The sequence below is a fragment of the Balaenoptera physalus genome (genome assembly GCF_965194825.1).
Source record: "Balaenoptera physalus genome assembly, chromosome: 7".
Classification (NCBI taxonomy): domain Eukaryota; kingdom Metazoa; phylum Chordata; class Mammalia; order Artiodactyla; family Balaenopteridae; genus Balaenoptera; species Balaenoptera physalus.
The window spans coordinates 50,943,186-50,963,920 of NC_138886.1; the positions used below are offsets into that span (position 1 = coordinate 50,943,186).

Genomic DNA, 20,735 nt, shown 5'->3' on the forward strand with positions numbered 1-20,735 from the left:
GACCTCTCCAGTCACCTACTCCTAAGAGACACTGGTGGCTGAAGCTCTATCTTTAAGAACCAAAGAACATTACGTGCAGAAGGGTGACTTCCTGTCTTTCACTTCTCCTGAGGGTAAGGCAAGAGGATGTGCATGTATAGCTCAGCAAGAGAAGCTGGAATTTTATGTAAAGCAGAATTCATACCTTGGCAGTGTGATCTGAAGCAGGTTCCAGAGGCAGGCTGTTTCCTGAGCCACTAGAGGACCTTCCCTCTTGCAACCTCGCTGAGAAAAAGCTCCGTAAAAATAGGTGGCTGTGCAGCTGCTTCTTTCCGTAGCTGGGCCCAAGAATTTGCTTCCTCTGATATTTGCAACATTGTGTCTGCTTCAGCCCCACTCATGCAAGCCAAACTCTCACTGGACCCAAAGCAAGCCTCTTCTCCAGCCATCTTACCCCTCCACTTCTAGTCTTTGTTCTTGCTACATTCACCCGTGGTGAAATTATATACATGGTTACCAGGCCCAGGAAACTCCACTCTTTGGGAAATCCCTGAGGTGCTAGTGCCTTCCATCTCTGAGTCAGTCTCTCTGTGTATTCCCACAGCCGGTTGCTTGTGCCGCTGCTGTAACCATCACGTCTACCTGATTCGTTGTGCATGTTTGCCATAGCCTCCTGTTCCCAAACTACAAACTCACAGGAGCAGGAATAATATTTTATGCATCCGTTTGCTGCACCAAAAAAACCCAGGACTCTGCATAGAGTAGTTGTTCAACTGGTGTTTGCTGAATGAATGAATGAATTATATTTGTGTTGCTGGACACACATGACTCCATACTGAAATAAAGAAACAGGATTTTAAAAGGATTAATTTACATTTGAACTTCAAAGTTCGACATGATGAAAAGTTCAGCAACTTGAGAAAAAATATTGAAAAATAGGCTTAGCTGTCTAAGCCTGAGTGTATCTAGTTGTGCTGTCATCAACCTCCATTTTTTTTTTCTTTCTTTCTTTTTTTTTTAAAATAAATTTGTTTATTTATTTTTGGCTGGGTTGGGTCTTCGTTGCTGAGCGGGGGCTTTCTCTAGTTGCGGCGAGCGGGGGCTACTCTTTGTTTTGGTGCGCAGGCTTCTCATTGCGGTGGCTTCTCTTGTTGCAGAGCACGGGCTCTAGGTGTGTGGGCTTCAGTAGTTGTGGCACGCAGGCTTAGTAGTTGTGGCGCACGGGCTTAATTGCTCCGCAGTATGTGGGATCTTCCCGGACCAGGGCTTGAATCCGCACTGGCAGGCAGATTCTTAACCACTGCGCCACCAAGGAAGTCCCATGGACCTCCACTTTAAACATGATGAGAACCAAAGCCACAAGGCAAGTTGTATTCCATTGCTGATAAACTTCATAACTAGTTCCTTAGAATCTCAGCTCAAAGCCACCCTACTATTATTTTGAAACGAAGACACGTGATGAAAGATTAGATGCCACGTTCGTTTCTTCTGACACCCAAAGGCAGTTTTGAGCACTTTGCCTTCTCTGTTCCATTTATTTACTAAATTCCCAAGATCAAAATGATGAAAACCAGCCTTTGCAAGTGTTCTGCAAGGCAGACTTATCAGAAGAGTGACCACTACTGGAGTTTCTCAAATGGCAAGACAAACAAATAAGCAAAAATCCACAATTCTTGTGTAAGGTTGAAATCAGAAATTTCTTTTTTATTAGCTACTAAAGGTCCTAGCAAGTTTCTGACAGAAGCATAGATAGAAAATGGAAACAAATACCTTGCTGGGAATGTCTCCCTGCTTGCCCTAATCTTGACTACAGCAATAACGCATTGCTGAACGGCCAAAGCGCACCATGTTATCTGTGCCAATGACATGATAAGTGGGTGCGTTCCCAAGGAAGCAAAACATATGCAAACAGGTCCTGTGCATCCAGGGCTCTGGCTGAGGACTGACGGAGGCTACCAGGGCCACAATATCTTTTTTCTGGGCAAATAAAGCCAGCTGTGACCCTCTGCTTTCCAGCAGGGGACCCCACCCTCCCTGCCATCTCATCAGGCCCATCACTGTGCCACCAGCAAGGTTCTCTTCCAGCATCCACTTCATCTCCTACTTTTATAGCATTTCACTGTCTCCTTTTACAGTCATGACAAGTAAGATCTGAACTGTGTCCAAACAAGTGCATGAAAACAGGCCCTTGTTGGGAGATAAGTTAGCAGAGTGAGAAAGTCAGAGAGACAGCCGACATGGTGGTATTTTGCCTTCTCAGCAGGAATCAGTATCAACTCATGTACCAAACCACGTGATATAATCAAGGCAGGGCCCGAAAATGTTCAGCATTCATTCTCAGAGTCCTGCTAAGAAATGACCTCCCACCTGTGTAATGAATGGCTCAATTTGAAGGAATGCAGCCTGCTTAATAGCTAGTATTGATATTATTTACAAAATAAGAGAGAAAAACACCCTTTGATATGTTTTGTTGAAAGTGTGTCATTGTGGTTTGTAGAAAGCTCTTGAAGATATGAAGGGGGTGGCATGGGGACTTTGGAGATGGGAAGGAGGGTGAGTGGCCATCAGGTGGTTGGTGGGCATGAGGTGGGCTATTTGGAGTTCTACAACTTTCACCCATGGGAGACCTGACCTGGGATGAAAAGTTAAATCCTCCCCCTGCTGAGGAGAGCCTTCTTAGGTCTGTCCGGGAGCACCTGGGGCTTAGGGTCAGCTGACTTCTGGCACTGCACTCTCCTTCGTTATTCCAGAACCTTCTCTCACCTGACACCAATGATGCACAGATGCCATGACTATTCCCAGCCCACTGATTCTCTCTCAAAAGGGCAGGTTCCCTTGTGTGATAAAGCACAGATATCAGATGAAAGTGCAGCTTTCTGAGACCACTGGAAGACCCTGTTGCATTTGCAGAAACTGACTAAAACCCAAACAAAACAGACTTTTTTTTCTTTCCCCACCTACCCCGCCCACCACCAAATCATTCTTTGTTTTTTTTCAAAGTCGTAAGAGGCACAAACAGGTAGCAAGAAGGCATGAGTGAAGCGTCCCCCGCCAAGCGCGTTCTTTTGGCCGTGGTGAGTGATCTGTCCTCCGTTCAGGTGATGACAGTGGGGCCCCTCCGGCCGGTTCTCTCGTGAATCTGGGATATTTTCAGCGCGATGGCTATGAGAGGGCTCAGCACTGCCTGGAAAAGGAGGAAGAAAGTCTGTGAACAACTCGAGTCAGTCACAGGAGGGCCGTAGGGATGGGTTTCTATTCCAAGCATCTGGATTCAGTTCTGATTTGCAGATCCGGACACCTGTTCTCTTGTCCCTGGTTTCCTCTTCCGTAAGAGGAGACTGAGTGGGCGGGGGGTTAGGGGGAGGAGAGGGAGCAGTTGATCTCCAAAGTCTTACCTGGCTCCCAAAAACATTGCTCTAAGATGGGAACTTGCACAACCCAACTACGAGAGTATTGAAGCATTTCAGGAACAGAGCACCGTGAATCGAGGAAGTTCAGAAAACCCCAGTCTTCCTCTGCTACATTCCCTCCCCAACACATACCCGCCCCCTCGCCACACATACGTGCGTGAACTTGAGGAAAAACACTCATTCTCCATCCTAAGTCCATGGACCTGACGAACCTACTCTCCTGACGTTTTGAAGAAGACAGACCAATCCATCAGCTAGTGCTGCAGAAAATAACTGCTCATTTCTTCCCATCATATAACACAGTGGCTCATGGGGCATCTCAGTGTCCCCTAGAAGGAGGTGGGGAGGTTTGGTGAAGGACATGAAGGGGAGTAGGAATCACGTCTTGCCCTTTAGCTGCGCATCATTTCATGAGACTCAGGCAGTGTTTTCCAAAGTGAGGAAACAAGATGATTTTAGGTGGTGCAGGAGATTATTTTAGATGGTGCACGGGCATGGAACCAGAACACTGAGAAAGTCAGTCTATTTTCCATTCTTCTTCAATCCTCCTAATTTCATCAAAGAGGAAATCTATTTGCTGCCCATCTTTAACACTTTTACCAGGACAGAGCATGCCTCAAGCAAGAGTTACCTAGATAGAAGGTAATATCATTGTATGTTTTATTGCATTTATTTTTTTAGGATGAATTTTATTTATCAAGGGATACTGTTTTATTTATCAAGGGAGTTTACCTAGGGATACTGTTTTTTTCCATGGAGAGCACTGATGTAAGCTTTCTATAATAAAAAAATAGATTTAAGTGAAAACAAAGTTAAGTCCATTTAAAGACGAATACTAATATAGGGGTACTGGCAGAAAAGAAGTTTGGGAAATACTGGCATAAGGGGAAAAAAGACAGCATATTGAGGAAAATAAAACCTGTATTTTTGGAGGGGAGAGAAAGATTCTATTACTTGCAACCTTCACGTATTCCTAACAGATAGAGGGACGGAGGGAATGCATGCATTCTAATCAGACAGCAAGAGCCCAAGCAAACACCCAGGGCACCAGAAGCACAGGTAGCCCAGTTGTCCTGAGTGGAGTGTGGACACAGGGCATTCCTGCGCCATAAGTGAGCAAGACTTGTTTGGAGAGACCTAACCACCTGGGCCAAGTGTAAGGTTTTAATTCATTAGGTAAGGGGAGATGTTGGAGGTTTCTGAGCTAAAAGGTGACACTATCAGAGCTGTGCTTTGGAAAGAATGCTCTAGCAGCAAGTCTCATAGTTTAATACATTTATGGCTAAATGTATTACATTATCTCACTCTGTAAAGATGAAGAGATGAAGTAGCACAGATGTAATCTTGGAAGCCAGAAGAGAGATGAAAATCTAGAGCCTTTTCACAACTACACAAGCAAGTGCTGCTTCCTTCTGGTTCCACGTCCATAAACTTGATACACAAAAACAGAAGCATTTCTTTTCCTTTTAATAACCCAACTGGTACCCAGAAAAATTTTCCACTGGCACATTTTGCCAGGCCCTGTTCCACAGGATGCCCATAGGGCAGCATCTGGATTCTTTAAGAGCCAAGCACCCACTTCGTATAGATGTCAGATTATTAGCTTTCCTCCTCTTCCTGTCTTCTCTCCCCTCTTTCCTTCTTCCCCCCTTTTCGGCTATCTAACTCTACATAACACCTATAATAAGAGAGGTAAAGTGAGGACAGAGAAAGAGAATAAAGCTAAAATCAATCCCTTTGAGGTCCTGGAGGATGAATAAAGCTAAAATATCCTATCAATTTAAGAAAATGCAGTGAAACTGAATTTGAAACCCTAACCCTAACCCTCACTTTTTTTTGAACTGAAAATTAAGACATATTTTGTTTGACAGCATTGTGAGTTTCAAGATTAAGGATTTTCTGCTCCTTACCTTTAAGTGGTGGTACCTATTGGCAAGAGGGTAAGGGAGCGCAGTTGTAACCGATACTGTAAACACTGCAGGTGTTCTCTTAACTGATCTCTGCTGAACTCTACAGATGAACCTATGCTGCCCCTTTCTTCTGTAAACCATCCTGACTGAGGTCCACTGCACACTGGATGTCTGTGACCAACAGATGACTCTCTAACATGCTCACCTACTTCTGCCTCTAGCAGTTATGTGCTTATTAGGAGTCAGTTACGTTTGTTCCTAAATATGTTAATGCCTGTTGTACTTGTTATTGAAACTATGAATTTACTAAATTATATGTAAACCAGGGAAATGTGAGAATAAATAGGAAGAGTTCTTTCTATGAAAATTAAGTTGAATGTTTTGGAAAGAATTAGATAATGGTGATTAGCCATGCCTGTCCAATTAGATGTGAGTGAGATGCTATAAAGTACTGGGGAGAATTTTTTAAAGTATAGAAAGTTCTTTTTTCAGATTGCCTCACAAGTGGCCTTAAGTTCCCACTGACAATAAAGAAATTAAAGGTGAACATTACAGATGATGAATTATGAGTGGGAATCTTTTGAAGAAAGATAATCACAACACCAAAGAGTATGCTCATATTCAAAGAAAAGGTGTTGGACCAAAATTAAAAGATTGGCAAAAAAACATACATTTATTATGTTTTGTGCTGCAAATAGAATGGTCAAGATATGTGTACATTTAATTACCCCTTTTAACTCTCTTTTTGGAGTAGTGAATTAAGTACTTGTTCCTTATCCTGACCATGTCAGAGAAGAAGGCTTCCATGGTAATTATGCAAACTGAAAGGAAGGAAACACATTTTTGGAAATTCTCTATGAGGAAGACCTTGAACATGGGAACTTCCACCCTGAGCAAAGAGTTCCAGGCCAGCCTGACACAGAAGCTGTGGAACAATCTGCCCTCAAGAGACCGTGAGGGTTTCGGAAGAAAAACATCAGTGATGATCACCATGGACTGAATACTACTGAGGTCCTTTCACACATTTTTCAGAAACCCAGAAAGTCTTTAGATGCTTGTAGGATCCTAGGGAATTCTGGGAGAGATCCCTAAAAGTGCCCAAGTTTGAATTTTTTGCCAGCCTTGTGAAATGGGAGCTTCAAGTCATAATTTAAGGATCATAAAGTATTTTTTTTTCTTGCTTGAGTGTGCATGTGAATGTGTGTGTGTACACAGAATGCATGGTCTAGAATGAATGGTCACACCATGAGAGCAGGAGCTTTGTCTAATTTAGGACTAGAAAAGTGCTGCTACTTAGGAGGCATTGAATAAATATTGGTGGAATAAAAGGATGCTATATCAGTTTGATGAAAAGAAAATGATGAGGCTGATAGAGACTTCTGTGGCCATTCATGAAGGGCACTCTGGGTGAGCCGGAGGGTCAGTAGTACCGAATTTTTACTGTCATGTTTTTCTTTAGAAATCACAGCTTTGGTACGTGTGACTCCTAGATACTTTTCTCATTTGATCAACCATTCATCATGGAAAAGGGAGAGAGGGAGATTCATTTTTCTGAAGCAATTGGAAAGGCCCTCAGACTGGGGAGTGAGAAGAGGGGTGAAAAATTAGAAGCCTGCAGATGTGAAATTTCTGAGGAGGAGCTGGACACAGAGCTTAAAAAACAGAGAGGAGCATGGGATGATCTAATTTGATTCTTTCACGTGACAGATGAGGAAACTGAGCCCAGAGAGGAGATGTGATTGGCCCAGGGTCACACGTCTGTTTGGTGGCTGAGCTGGGATAAGGACATAGTGATTCTTCCTCTGCTGCTCTTTCCATGACACAATTCTGAACACGAGACCCGTGAATGACAAGGAAAAACAGAGCGGACAAGAAGAGCCTAAGAGGAGAGATAAAGAAAAGGTACGATCATCATCCCACTGTACTAGACCAGTCCCACATCAGATGAGGGCTCAGATAGGACCGATTAGCCATTCCCACTGACCAAGAACAGGTGGACAGTGGGGAGAAGAGCATTTCCGGTTTTGTGAACGTATTAGACGTTCCAAGGTGACTCTTGGTGAATGAAGGAAATAAACTAATAGAGACTATAATCTATTAGAAATATAGCATCTTTTTTCTAATTCCAGTGCTTCTCAGAGTGCTTGACATAGCTTTTCTACACTCAAGAGTAGGACACAGTGAGAGCTCATCCTGCAGCAAACGGCATCGGCAATGCCTCCATTCCAGGGTACTCACACCGCGGCTCCATTCAACCTTGGAGGTTTGGGTGGCTTTTGCTGTCATCTCAGGTTAATAAGCCTAGAGAGGGAAATGGAATCTGTCTCTATTTAAAATTCTGATACTTTGTTCATCATGGATTTTTTTTTGCATTGGTTTTGATTTTTTAAAGTATTGCATTACAGTATTTATCTTGAGTACTGAATTTTTTGGCACCCCCTTAAATTCTACACCCTGCTAACCTCAGCCTCATCCTAGCCCTGTGTTAGGCTTTAACCTGTTCATACCCCATGGAAGGAAAGAGAAGCCTTCTTCTTTCCCTTTCTTTTTCATCTTCTCTCTTGTTCTATATTGTTGTTGTTTTGATTCACATTCATGTAAATTGGAGCCATAAAAACAAGTCCCTAACAAATGAACTTCTTACCCTGACCGGCAATAGACAAGGAGAGGTGTAAATGATCTGAATGTCACAAGACTCAAAGTAAATAGTTAACTGATTTTTTTGGAGAAAAACAAATGCTAACCAGAAACACAATCACTTATTAAGTAAAATTCGTCCGAATGTGTGGAGGGAGCCCAGGGCTTGGCTGGTCCCAATGAGGACTGTGCATGAGGAGAGTCAGAGAAGTATCCACGTGGGAAGGAGCGCATGCGGAAGACAGTACTTATCCTAGTTCATGGTTTGAGGCAGGTAATAAAACCTGGAGAATGCAGATCATTCAACAACATAAAACACTGACATTCCGACATCCATAAAATAGGGATTTACAACAAATGCCACGTTCGCCTGATGCTTAGAGGCAACTTGCATCAACACTCCTTCTTGGGTTGAAGATGAACCACCTTTCTCTCATGATTTCATTCAAGCATTCATTTTTAGTCTGTGTGCAGTCTGCTTAGTCTAAGGCAGTGGTTCTCAAACTTGAGTGTGTATCAGGATCACCTGGAGGGCCTGATAAAATGCAGATTGCTGGACTCCTTCCCTGGGGTTGCTGATTTAGGACATCTGGGTTGGGGCCCAAGAATCTGCATGTCTAACAAATCCCAGGCGATGCTGACGCTGCTGGTCCTGGAACCACACTTTGAGAACCTCTGTCCTAAGGTATGCCTATGAGTGTGCCTGTCAAATTCCTTGCTCCAGCTGGAGGCTAGGTTGCCTTGTTTGTTCACATGATCCCACTCCTTGGCCATAGCTGACTGGACCAGGAGTAGGTCCCTGACCTACAGGCAGCTGATCCAAAGGCTGGCCAGTGACTGAGCAATAGCCTGAGGCAAAACCTGAACCAGCTGATCAGATTTTTTTCTGATCAATTTTTTTAAATTGGTAAGTAATGAAAGAATAAGCCAGCCAGCAGTGGGAGCTAAATTAACCACAAGGTTATAATTCACTAATCACAAGGGCATAAGGCGCCAGGGTAATCCAGGATTACGAGAAAGCAGAGATTCTGAGAAATATGAAAAATTCTAAGAAATTTAGAAAAGATCTTGGAGAAATAAAAATTAAACAGAGCAGAGGGAAATGAATAAAGAGTTGGTAGAGAGAAAAGGATGGCGTACGTCACAATAATCTCGAAAGTAAAGATCCACTAACTCTTGCCAGGCGGGCCTGAATCAATAACTTGCTCGAGGTCTAGTGTCTGAGACCTGGCCCTACTCTTGGATTTCTTGAGTTACCTTTGGTCTGTTTGTGCACTAAAATAAATCAAAATTTTAAAACAAATTAAAACAAAATCACACTAATAAACAAACCCCGAGTATGTTTTTCTTGGATCATTTTGAGGAACCATCATTATCCAGCTTTCTACCACCAGTGAGAAAAAGCTTTTATTCCTCATAAAACGAAACGTCTTGCAAATTGAAATTACCTTCCTCACCAAATCAGCTCATGGCACCACCTTCCCCTTTCCGCTACTAGCAGATCCCACCAATCTCTCCATCAGCTGGGCTAGAAGTGCACTTTGGTGAGTCTTTCTCTCTTTTCCCCACATCTAAGCAGTCACCCACTCCTTCTCATCCCATGGCTCCTTCCTTTAACACAGTCCCCTACTACCCCTGGCTTGCAGGAGTGTGCTGACTCTTCCCAGGCTCACCAGAGTCCGCTTTTAGGAACCCTAATGTAAAAGTCCTGGATGGTTTCCTAAGCCTAAGGTCTGCCCTCGCAGTATGGCTGTTAGCTTCTTGACAGTTGGGTCTTACCCTCTCTCGTAGGCAGAACACTATGCCTCAACCCCCAAAGATATCATGTCCTATCCCCTGCAATCTGTGAATGTGACCTTATTTGGAAAAAGGGTCTTTGCAGATGTGGTTAAGTGAAAGATTCTGAGATGACAAGATTATCCTGGATTTTCCAGCTGGGCCCTAAATGCAATCACAAGAGTCCTTATAGGAGAGGGTCAGAGGGAGATCGTATGCACACACAGAGGAGAAAGTGATGCGGCGATGGGGACAGAGATGGTGGTCACCAGCCAAAGAATGCCTGCAGCCACCAGAAGATGGAAGAGCGAGGAAAAGATCCTCTCCCAGAGGCTCCAAGGGGAGTTTGTGCCTGCCGACACCTTGATTTCAGAATTCTGGCCTCTTGAACTCTGAGGGAATGCATTTCTACTGTTTTAAGTAACCCAGTTTGTGGTAATTTGTTACACAGCAGCCAAAGGAAATGAGTACACCCCTCCTTTCCACAATTCCTCCCCAGTCTTCTGCCTGCTCCTTGTCTCACCCCACTGCGCCCCTTGAATGGTGACTTCTCAGCCCACACTCTTCTCCACTTTTACATGTGTTGTTCTTTCATTTTGGACCGATGCTGAAATCTCACCCATCCCTCAAGGCCTTTTTCATGAAATCTCTCTGATAGTCCCAGGAAGGATCTCTCCATTCTCTGACCCCTTCACTTGCTTCTCTGATGATTCCTTTTTATCTTGATTTACAGGAATTTGTAGGGGTTTTCTCTTCTTTCCTCTATCACATTAACTAAACTCTAAGTTACTAGAAGGCAAAATTTTTCTTAAATGTGTCTATTTCCCTCCCAATACTATGTGTCTTGCCCATAAGAGATGCTGAAAGAAATGGTGGGCTTGGGATATTGTTTCGAGTGTTTAGTGCAGTGGGCGGTATAGTGAGAAACTCACTTGTGCTTTGCACCCCCTTCATCAGGAAGATTCACCAGGACGAGATGAGACCGTCCATCCAGTCTCCCTCCTGCCTCTTCCTCAGCCCAAGGGGAAGCCAGGAACTGCTCTGCCTGTGAAGGGTTAGCAGGTGCTTGGGTGGTTCTAATTAGCACTAACTGCTAATGTGGAGATAGGGCTGAATGAAACCTTCACAACCCAGAGTTCAAAGAAAAGGAAAGCTGTCCAATCCGAGAAAGCAGGAAAGGGAAAAGAACTCTGAGAAAAGGATGGCCTGTGGCAGTGGAAAGGACTATTAGGGAAAAGACCCTGTGCCCCTGCCCAGAGCAGTGCTCCAGACAGAGGACAGGACAACAGCAGAGGTGAAGGCAACCACAGAGACCTGCACTCTCCCCCAGGACGGCGTGTGCCCTCTCCCTGCTCCATCCCCTCTGAGCTGTTTTATATGATCTGGAAAAGGGAAGGAGCCCCAGATGGCTACTGCTGACCTTCTTGCCAACTCAGACGGGAGTTAGAGATCCATACAATACAGAAATGTGACATTTCTTGCATCACAGGAGTCGTGGAAAAATCCATACCTGCTATAATTATAAACTTGGAGGCATCCTCTGGCTTTGTTTCCAATGCGTCTCAGCATTGGAGAAAGTTTCTTTTCTTTTTTTTTTTTTTTTCTGAAGTCTTTTTTTAATTGAAGTATAGTTGATGTACAATGTTGTGTTAGTTTCAGGTCTACAGCAAAGTGATTCAGTTATATATTCAGTTATACATACATAATTCAGTTATTTATATATATATATATATATATTCTTTTACAGATTCTTTTCCCTTATAAGTTATTACAAAATATTGAGTATAGTTCTCTGTGCTATACAGTAGGGAGAAAGTTTCTGATTACATTGCCCTTCAAATCCTGAACACTTACACAATGTAACAGAGAGAGCCAAGTATAGGAACCTGTAACTAACTGTCAGGGCAAATTTATAAGGGCCCTGCCCAAAGAGGTAAGCAGGGGTGGAAATCTATGCCAGCTTCTCTCAGCAAGCCAGGCATCCTGGCAAGGGGCTGCATTTCCCCAGAGGAAGGGTGCCTTTGTCTTTTCACAAAGATGCCATCCCCTAGCCTCACCACCCTGTGCATTCCCGTTGAGAGAGCCTTTTTCTAATTTGCACAAAGGGGCCCTAGAGGCGAGATGCTGTCCTGTTTACAGAAGCCCAGATTTTGGGTAACAAAGATGACTAGCTATTTCAAATCCACCTGAGAAGTGTCTAGAACAGAAATTGTAACCAAAAAAAAATCAAATACATTTGTTGCTAATAAAAGTTAAGTGAGGGCTTCCCTGGTGGCAGAGTGGTTAAGAATCTGCCTGCCAATGCAGGGGACACAGGTTCAAACCCTCGTCCGGGAAGATCCCACACGCCGCGGAGCAACTAAGTCCTTGAGCCACAACTACTGAGCCTGCGCTCTAGAGCCCGCGAGCCACAACTACTGAGCCCATGCACCACAACTACTGAAGCCCGCACGCCTAGAACCCGTGCTCTGCAACAAGAGAAGCATGGCAATGAGAAGCCCGTGCACCACAACAAAGAGTAGCCCCCTCTGGCTGCAACTAGAGAGGGCCCACGCACAGCAACAAAGACCCAATGCAGCCAAAGATAAAAATAAATAAAATAAATAAATTTTAAAAAAAGATTCGTCCTTAAAAAAACAAAAAGTTAAGTGAAAATGCTAAACACTGCAAACATTTTGCTCTTTAATATAATACATACAACCATGGTCCTAACTTTAATCCCCTTTTCATGTAATAAATCTATCTATCCATCTTGATCCAAAATGGACCTAAAATTAACCAAAATAGAGAATATGAAAAATGACTATAGATAAATCTGAATTCCGAGCCCAACCCTGAGGGAACCCATCTATTTTGTGAATGTCAGAAAACAGGCCTCCATAAAAGCTCTCTTCTGAGGGGGAGAAAGCCATTCCAGGATATAAGCGATGAGATACTCCCAAAGAAGTTCAATCAAAGCAAAAACTAAGCTAGTGTTTTGGGAATGCAGTGACGAGCCTAACAGAAACCACACTGACCAGGCCAGTTGGGTCTCCTTCTCCACAGCCCTCCCCACCTTTGCAACTGACTTGGGACTTTAGGAAGCAAAAGGCAGTGCTTAGGTTGCAAATCCAAAATAAATCAGAGGAGTCATGAAGCCATTTTTCCTCTTTATTCCTATAAATTGGAGCTGCTTCCGGTCCCTACTCAGAAGTACTGTGTTGGGCTGGAATAGGAGAGAAAACAAACATGCTGGCCAGCATTTGGGGGCACGGCCACAAGGCACTAAGCAGACTCTTGGTGGCCTTTCATTGTCCTGTCGTGCAAACACAGACCAACCTGCAAGAGTTCACAGCTTCCATTTTATAGAACTGCTCCCCTGGTCACTCTTTCCCTTTTCCTCTTTCCTCTCTTCTCTCTTTCTATCCCCTCATCTGCCACCAAAAACATTGCAAAAACATTGGAAATGACTAACTGGTTCAGATCGCCACAATTTCTGCCTTCCTCCTCCAATGTCCCTACCGTGTCTTCACGTTTCGACTCCACAGCAGACTTCAAAGGTTTCCCTGATGTAGAATGCACTTTCCAGTTTAGAGGGAACCTAGAGTTGCCCACCTCCCTACCGCCACTTGCAAAACTGTTACCAGAAATATAACTGCAAGACTGAAAGCAGAGGTTTAAAAAAAAAAGAACCACTCTCCAGTTCAAGTTCTCAAAGGACTCTCCTTGTAGCCATTTGCCTCCTCTTTTGAAGCCAAGGTCTAGGTTATTAGTAGTTGTCATTTTTTAAAAACTAGGTTCCTAGGGTTGGAACAATAATGTGATTCAGCTTGGCTTTCTGTGTATAGATCCCAGAAAGCCTGGCTCCTTAGAGGTGGATTAAAAGCATCAACAGAAGTCTCCCAAAGATTGGTCAGCAGACTGCTACCTGAGGACGAGGTAAGAATCACCTGGGGATGCTGTTGTGGGCTCCCGTCATGGAGATGCTGTTTCAGTGAATCTAGGGACCAGGAAGGGAATGTGTCGCTCTACAAGCTCCCACAGTGATTCTGGTGCATACCCAGGTCTTGAAATCACACTTATTCTAGAATCTGCAGTGAAGAATGGTGGTTATAAGCATGGACTCTGAAGCCAAACTGCCTGGCTCTACCCCTTATGAGCTGTGCAAGCTTGGGCACGTGCCTTAACCTCCCTGAACCTTCATTCTCTTTCCATGAAATAGGGAACACTTACCTATTGTGATGGGGCTAGACTGGGGCATGCAAACTGGAGATCCATGGCCACCAGATCCACTCAACCATCTCTTATTTTTGCTGGCACAAAATTAATATATATTTTTAAAAATATGAACTGAATGCCTTTAGATGGCATGCCAGTTCTAACTAACAACTTCCTACTGTTCTATGCCCTGCTGCCCTGATCACATTGGTGAGTTATCTGCCGGTCATTTGAATTTCCGACCTCAGGGTTTGCCACGGGGTGCATACCCTGTAGTCACCCATGCCTGTCACAGGAAGCTGGCTGCTGTCAGCGATGTGGGTGGTGGGTGTGTTGGTGAGAGGGTGGTGCACGCCCCCAGGGCTGCTCCTGAGTGTGGCTTTTGCTCCTGAGTGTGGCTTCATGTGGGAAAGAAGAGACCTATGGATACAGTACCAAAAAGCTCCTGACTGAGTTTCGAGGTGTCCTGACCCCAGATCTTACACCCTCTCCACCCTGGAAGAGCACCTGCAGCCAACCTGGGTTTAGTGGCTGTACAACTTGAGGCCCAATATGGAATGTCTATCAGGACTATAGGGTATCCCTGGAGACCTGTGATTCTCAGACATAGGTGGTCATAGGTTTTTCCTCAAGGTGCACTTTAGGATCATGAAACCAAGCTTGGAACCTCAGCCAGCTTCCCTATATCTTCCTCAATCTGCAGTGTCCACTGGACTTTTGAATTTGGTTCATTTAACAGAAATTGAACACGTTTGCACACTGTTCATATTCATCCAAACTAACTCACCTTTCCACACTTCCAAAAGACCAGTTACAAATATTTGGTTCCAAAGCCCTCATAGGTCTAGGCTCAGAAAGACTATTCCAAATACTACATTTAAGCTTCCTTTCTTTCATGGCATTACTGGATCACTGTGGTGTCATCAGTGCCACACACTGATACCTAGTGTTTCTCTCCTCCCTGCCACAGAAGGCTGAGCTTCCAGGCCTTCTCATGGTCAGGCGGGGCCCTTTGACAATTTCCAGGCAGTGGGTTAAGAGCAGAGGAGATGTGGTCACTTTCAGCCAAAGCTCTTCCTCTCCTTACGGTAACCAGCTGTTGGGGAGCAAATCTGCCACTCCAAAGTGCCTCTTTAGCACGTAGGTTATTTCGAGCTGAAAACAATGAAGGCCCAAAAGACTCAGGAAGAAATTTTGACTTTCCCCCTAACTGCCTAAAAAATAAATTAGATAGAGGGCCTGTTCCCAGAATAGAGCTTTCACCAGAGACATCTGCAAAGAATATGGGCTTGGTGTCGGGGGAGAAACAAGGCCTAGAGATGCATCCACTCTAAGTCCCATTGTTTCTGCACAGCCCAGGAAACATTTATTTACCAAACATTTGCTTTTCCATCTCCAGGTCAACTGCCTGCCTCCTTTTTGAAGTCCCAAGCCCTTACAACAGCTTCTTTTATCTCTAGCTGAAGATGGTATTTAAGGTGAAGGTTTCAGCCATTTGGGCGAGTTACTCAGTTTTTCTGGGTCTCCCCAGTTGTAGACATGTTATTAAAATTTTGTTTGATTTTCTCCTGTTAATCTGTCTCACGTCAGTTAGACCAGCCAGAAGAGCCTAGAGGGTAGAGGACAATTTCTCCCTCCCTAACACAGCGATGTTCTAGACACCTGTTCTGTACACTTGGACCCTGGAGTAAGAACACAGAGGCAAGCACCCAGCCAAGCTGTGGTGAATAGATAATAGGAATTAGAAGCAAACCTTATTTTCAGTGGTGGTTTTAAGCCAGTGAGATTTTGGGGTTGTTGGTTACCATGGCACTGGTCTAGCCCATCTGGACTAATGAAAATATTATTCACTAAAACGAAGTGGGAAATGCCATTTCAAAAACATTTTCCAAATCAGAAGGTGTGAAGAAAGAGAATATGTCTTGGAAATTCTATACTGCTGAACTATTGTTTGCCTTTAGGCATTAGGCCATCTTTATTATATTGGATATTCTGAAGCCAATTAAAAGGATAAGAATGATGTAATAGTTTTCAAACATGGATGCAAATTCTTTGGGATTCTTTCCATTAAGAGGTGGGTCTAGTCCCTCTTCCCTTGAAACTTGGCAGCCTTATTCAACCAATACAGTTTGACAGAAGTGCTGTTCTGTGACTCGTGAGCCTGGGTCACGTAGCCCGGCATCTTCCCCATATTGCCCTCAGCAATGTTATATGCAAGAAGACTTACTATCTCGAGGCCAAAAAGGTAAAGAGGCCTCCAGAAGACTCCAGCTCCCAGCCATCTGAGTCACTCTCAGTTTTTCTAGTTTTCCCATCAGAGACCCCAGACATCAGGGAGCAGTGGCAAGCTATCCCACTGTGCCACGTCCAAATTCCTAGGCTACAGGGTCCATGAGCGGGCAGAAATCATTGTTGTAGGGTGCCACCAAGTGTTAAGGTGATTTGTGAAGCAACAATAGGCAACCAGAGTGAAAGGTGAGCCGTCTAAACAGAACTTTAGGCTGATACATTGCTTGACCGTTCATGAGGTAGGGAAAGAAGTTAAGGCTTAAGTACAGTGACAGAACTTATAGTATGTTGGTTGAATGCATGGATCCATTAGGCTTGGGCTTAATTCCATCTCCAGCACTCACTAGATAAGGTTCTTAATCTCTCTGTGCATCACTGTATTTTACTGTGCATCAATTTTGAAATTGGGATGCTAATAATTGTTCCTGCTCCATAGGGTGATAAACATGAAATGAGATACAGCATGGCCCTCAGCGGCATTCCCAGCCCTGCACTTGTGACTCTGTCACTGAAGGCTGCCAGGAGGCCTCACCCTGCTAAATATGCAGCTTGCACATATGAACATCAGATAATTCCCGCTCTTGCCTAAGCAGTCTTGGAAGCCAGAAGATGTTATGTTTCCTGGCTGGGTTTAGGTCACAGGCAATAGAATTGGCTACACAAGAAGACAGAGAATTGATTTACTGGCTTGCAAAAGTCTTGGGAAAAGGAAATTCCTTTCCTTGCTCTCATCTATAGTTTGTGCCTCGGGTTCTGAAGTTTTAATTCTTCTTCAGCAGTTTTTAATAGCTGACACTGAATATGTACCATGTGCCAAGCACTATTCCAAATTCATGCGTTGAGTTAACCTTTATAATAGATGGTTATATTTTATGTAATCTGTAACAGATATATCTATCAGGTGAGGTAGGTAATATTATCCCCATTTTACAGATGAGAAAACTGAGGCTCAGAGGCGTTACATCACTTGCTCAAAGACACACAGCTGGTAAGTGGCAGAGCTGAGCTCTGAACCCAGTTGGTGCCATGATTTTAACAGCAAAGCTGGGCTGTATCTCACTACCCTAGATTGCCCTTCTACTGAGGGAAAAGTTTCCATTTTCTGAATATTTAAAATATTTGTCTTCATGCCTTTACTGTAAAAGGTTTCTCTGTTTCAGGTACGCTATTTGAAAACTACCTTTTTAAGAACTGTGAAATGCAGCAATCACAGGGAAGTGCATAGAAGTTACATACTTGAATTACATGTAAAGCTGATGCTTGTACGTCTTAGGCCCTTGAGCATTTGAGTTCTACATGAACTCATCAGATTTTTTCCCTAGTTAGCATGACATACTGTCAGCACATATAGCCCATGTCCAAGAGTTTTCTTTAGCAATGTTCTTTATGAGATTAAAGGACTTCCTTTTGATTTCTATCTGCAGAGTTTTTATCATGAATAGATGATTTAGGAAAGCATTTTATCAAATGCTTTTCTGTATCCGTTTTGTTATTATTGATACTTTCTAACTTAATTGCCCTTGTGATAATACTCTGCATTGTTTCATTGCCTAGTTAATTTTTATACATAGTTAATTTTTATAGTGAATTTTTATACATGTTGCCTGTGTCATGAAAACAATTTATATGTTGATATTGTTTGCTGTAGTATCTATATAAGTCCATTAAATAAGGCATGTTAACAATGTTGTTCAAATATTCTACAGCCTTATTAATTTTTCTATCTCCTTGTTCTAATAATTCCTGAGAGGGCTGTTAAAATATTCCAGGGCTATTGTCAGTTTCTCTATTTCTTCTTATAGTTTTACCAATTTTTTGCTTTATAAATTTAAAATTATTAGGTCTTCCTGGGGGGGAGTTAAAGTTTTGATCATTTTGAAGAGTCCCTCTTTATATTAAGCAATACTTTTGACCTTTATCTGAAACTAACAGAGTCAGATTTTTGGTTGTTATTTGTATATATTTTTCCATTTTTTTAACTTTCAAATTTTCTGTATTTTTATATAAAATGTGTCTCTTATAATGAGCTTATATTTGTCTTTTTAAAAAAATCCAAACTTTGTCTTTTCCCTGGAGCACTTAGTTCATCTATATTTAAAGTAATAACAAATACATTTGTGTTTAAATCTACCATCTTACATGCTTTTTATTTGACCAACCTGTTTTTCTTTCTTCTCTTGGATTGATTTTTTTAAAGTTATTCTCTGTTTTCCTCTCTTAGATTGGAAGTTATATTCTTTCTAGTTTTGTGTGTGTGTCTGTGATGGTCACCTAGAAACTACAACATGAATCCTTGACGTATCAAAGTCTAATAATGATCCATAAATTTACTTTCTTCCAAAATACGCAAGGATCTTAGTACATCTTAAGTATGATTACTCTCACAGTTCTTAGAGCTATTATGGTTGTACATTTTAGTTCTTCATAATATTAATATGATAAAAATTTTCAGCATCATAAGACATTACTATTAATGTTTTATACCGCTAATGTTCACATAAACCAACCCCTATTTTTAATTTTTCTTTGCTTTTTATTCCTTGATGCATCTCTGAGGTTCCACGGGGGATAATTTTCCTCCTAACCGAAGACTGTCTTGGAGAATTTCTTTCTGTATGCGGCTGCTGATAGCCCATTCTCTCAGTTTTTGTCTGTCTGAAAACGTCTTCATTTTGCTTTCATTTTAGAAAGATCGTTTCTAGACTGTCAGTTATTTTATGTCAGCCTTCTGATTTTCAATGTTGCTGTTGAAAAATTAGTCGTCAATCAAACAACTTGTCTTTGATCTTCTGTAGTTTTAGTCTGATGTGTCTAGATGTGCATTTATTGTTATTTACTCTGCTCAGGCTTCTAGCACCAGTGGATTGCTTTCCTTCATTGGTTCTGGGAAATCCTCAGCTACTATCTTTTCAAGTTTTACCTATACGCCAGTCTCTCTCCTCTCCTTTTGAGACTCCAATTAAATTATGCTAGACCTCAATGTATCCTCCAGGTGTCTTACCCTCTATTCTATATTGTCTATTGATTCTGGTGCACACTGCTTTGTCTCTTCAGGTGCTTTGTAACCTTTTACCGTTTGCTGGCCATTTTGTTTGATAAAATTATTATAGAAATAACTTGAGACCTAGGATATTGCTAGCGTCCTTCATCGCCTCCCGTGAGATGCCTGAGGGCGCTAGTAGTTCAGAGCCGTGGCTTTATAACCCCTGGATTACAGTCTGTAGTCTACCTTTGGAATGATTCCCTTCAAATTTACAATCTAGAACAGGGGTTACTGTACCAAGATCTCTGCCTTTGGTGAGTTCTTAGCTCTAACTATTTTTCCTTCAGTCACAGGAATGTGCCACTCAGGTCTGCCTCTTCGCCTCCTTTGGCTCGTCCTTTGGGTGGCAGAGGCAGGTGGAAATGGACCAGGTTCTGCATTGGACCTGATGCCTGTCACCTACACCTTGTGTAATTTGCCAAAAGCAGCTCTTCTTAGCCCTTCGCCTGGGTAGGCAGATGCCCCGGGATAGAAAGAGCTCTGGCTCATTTCCCTGAGCCCCAACCTCCTTCCTATTCATGTTGCTATCTTATTAGGTCATTGGTCATTGATGCTTTTCCAAAGATACTTTTATAGATTTCTTTCAGCTTTTCTCTTTTCAGAGGGAAGGTTAGTTTGAATCATCTAGCCCACCCATACTAGAAGTCCTTCACACAGACAGGGTTTTGTTTTTGTTTTGGTAGTCATTTTCCTGCCAATATTAAATTTCATATGAAATCTAGATTTCTGAAAATTCGGGGGATCTGGCAACCCTGGGCTCATAGATTAACAAGGCAATAACTGGAGAGAGCTGAGTGTCACCAGAGTTCCCACTGTGCTCTACGGTCTTAAACTAGCCCCAGTCTAGAATTTGCTGCCTGTCTTGATAGGCATCTGAATTGGCTATCACTGAATAAGCAATAATGAAATAGAAGCAATTAGATGATTTCAATATTAATGAGGATACACCTTACCGGGATAGTTCTATATCCAGGAATCTAGGACATTCTAATTTACATGTTTTCTTTTTCTGAAACAGGCAGTCTCACTGTGAGGAGCTTGAAGACGGTGAGTGAGGGCTGGCAGATTTGCACGAGGAGCCCAGAACACTTTTGGGGAATGAAGGGGCTGAGGTCGTCCCCAACCTGCAGTCTCTGAGATTCAGATTCTCCACATGGATTGAGCTGATCATGACTGAGACACAGGACTGTAATCCAGGAACTGTCTCCTCTCAACCCAGCCCTCCCAGTGGCACTCCCGAGGCCGGCAAAGCAGCGTGCAAAGGAAGCCACAGAGAGAGATGAGGAGACTCTAAGTCCACTTTGGCAGGGAGAACTCCTGGCTGAGCGCAGTTCTGAGAACGTGGGCTCTTTTCCTCTCCCACCTTGAGAAACCACCGAGGCCTAGGGGGATCTTCAGTGGCCTAGCCCACCATCTCCTTTCAGGCCCACCACTGGGGAGCCCACTCTGGGGTGGTGACACTACTTCTCCAAGGGAAAAGTTAACAGTCTCTTT

The 20,735-nt window shown here is 43.1% G+C and overlaps 1 protein-coding gene across 1 annotated transcript in view; it reads right to left on the minus strand.

Annotated features, from left to right (window-relative positions):
• Positions 1–1,649: 1,649 nt before the first annotated feature.
• PGM5 (phosphoglucomutase 5) overlaps positions 1,650–20,735 on the minus strand; it is a 187,201-nt gene continuing 168,115 nt past the window's right edge. Inside the window, exon 11 of the mRNA XM_082471002.1 lies at positions 1,650–3,163. Coding sequence (XP_082327128.1) covers positions 3,074–3,163 — 90 coding nt within the window. The 3' untranslated portion in view covers positions 1,650–3,073. The remainder of the gene's footprint in view (positions 3,164–20,735) is intronic.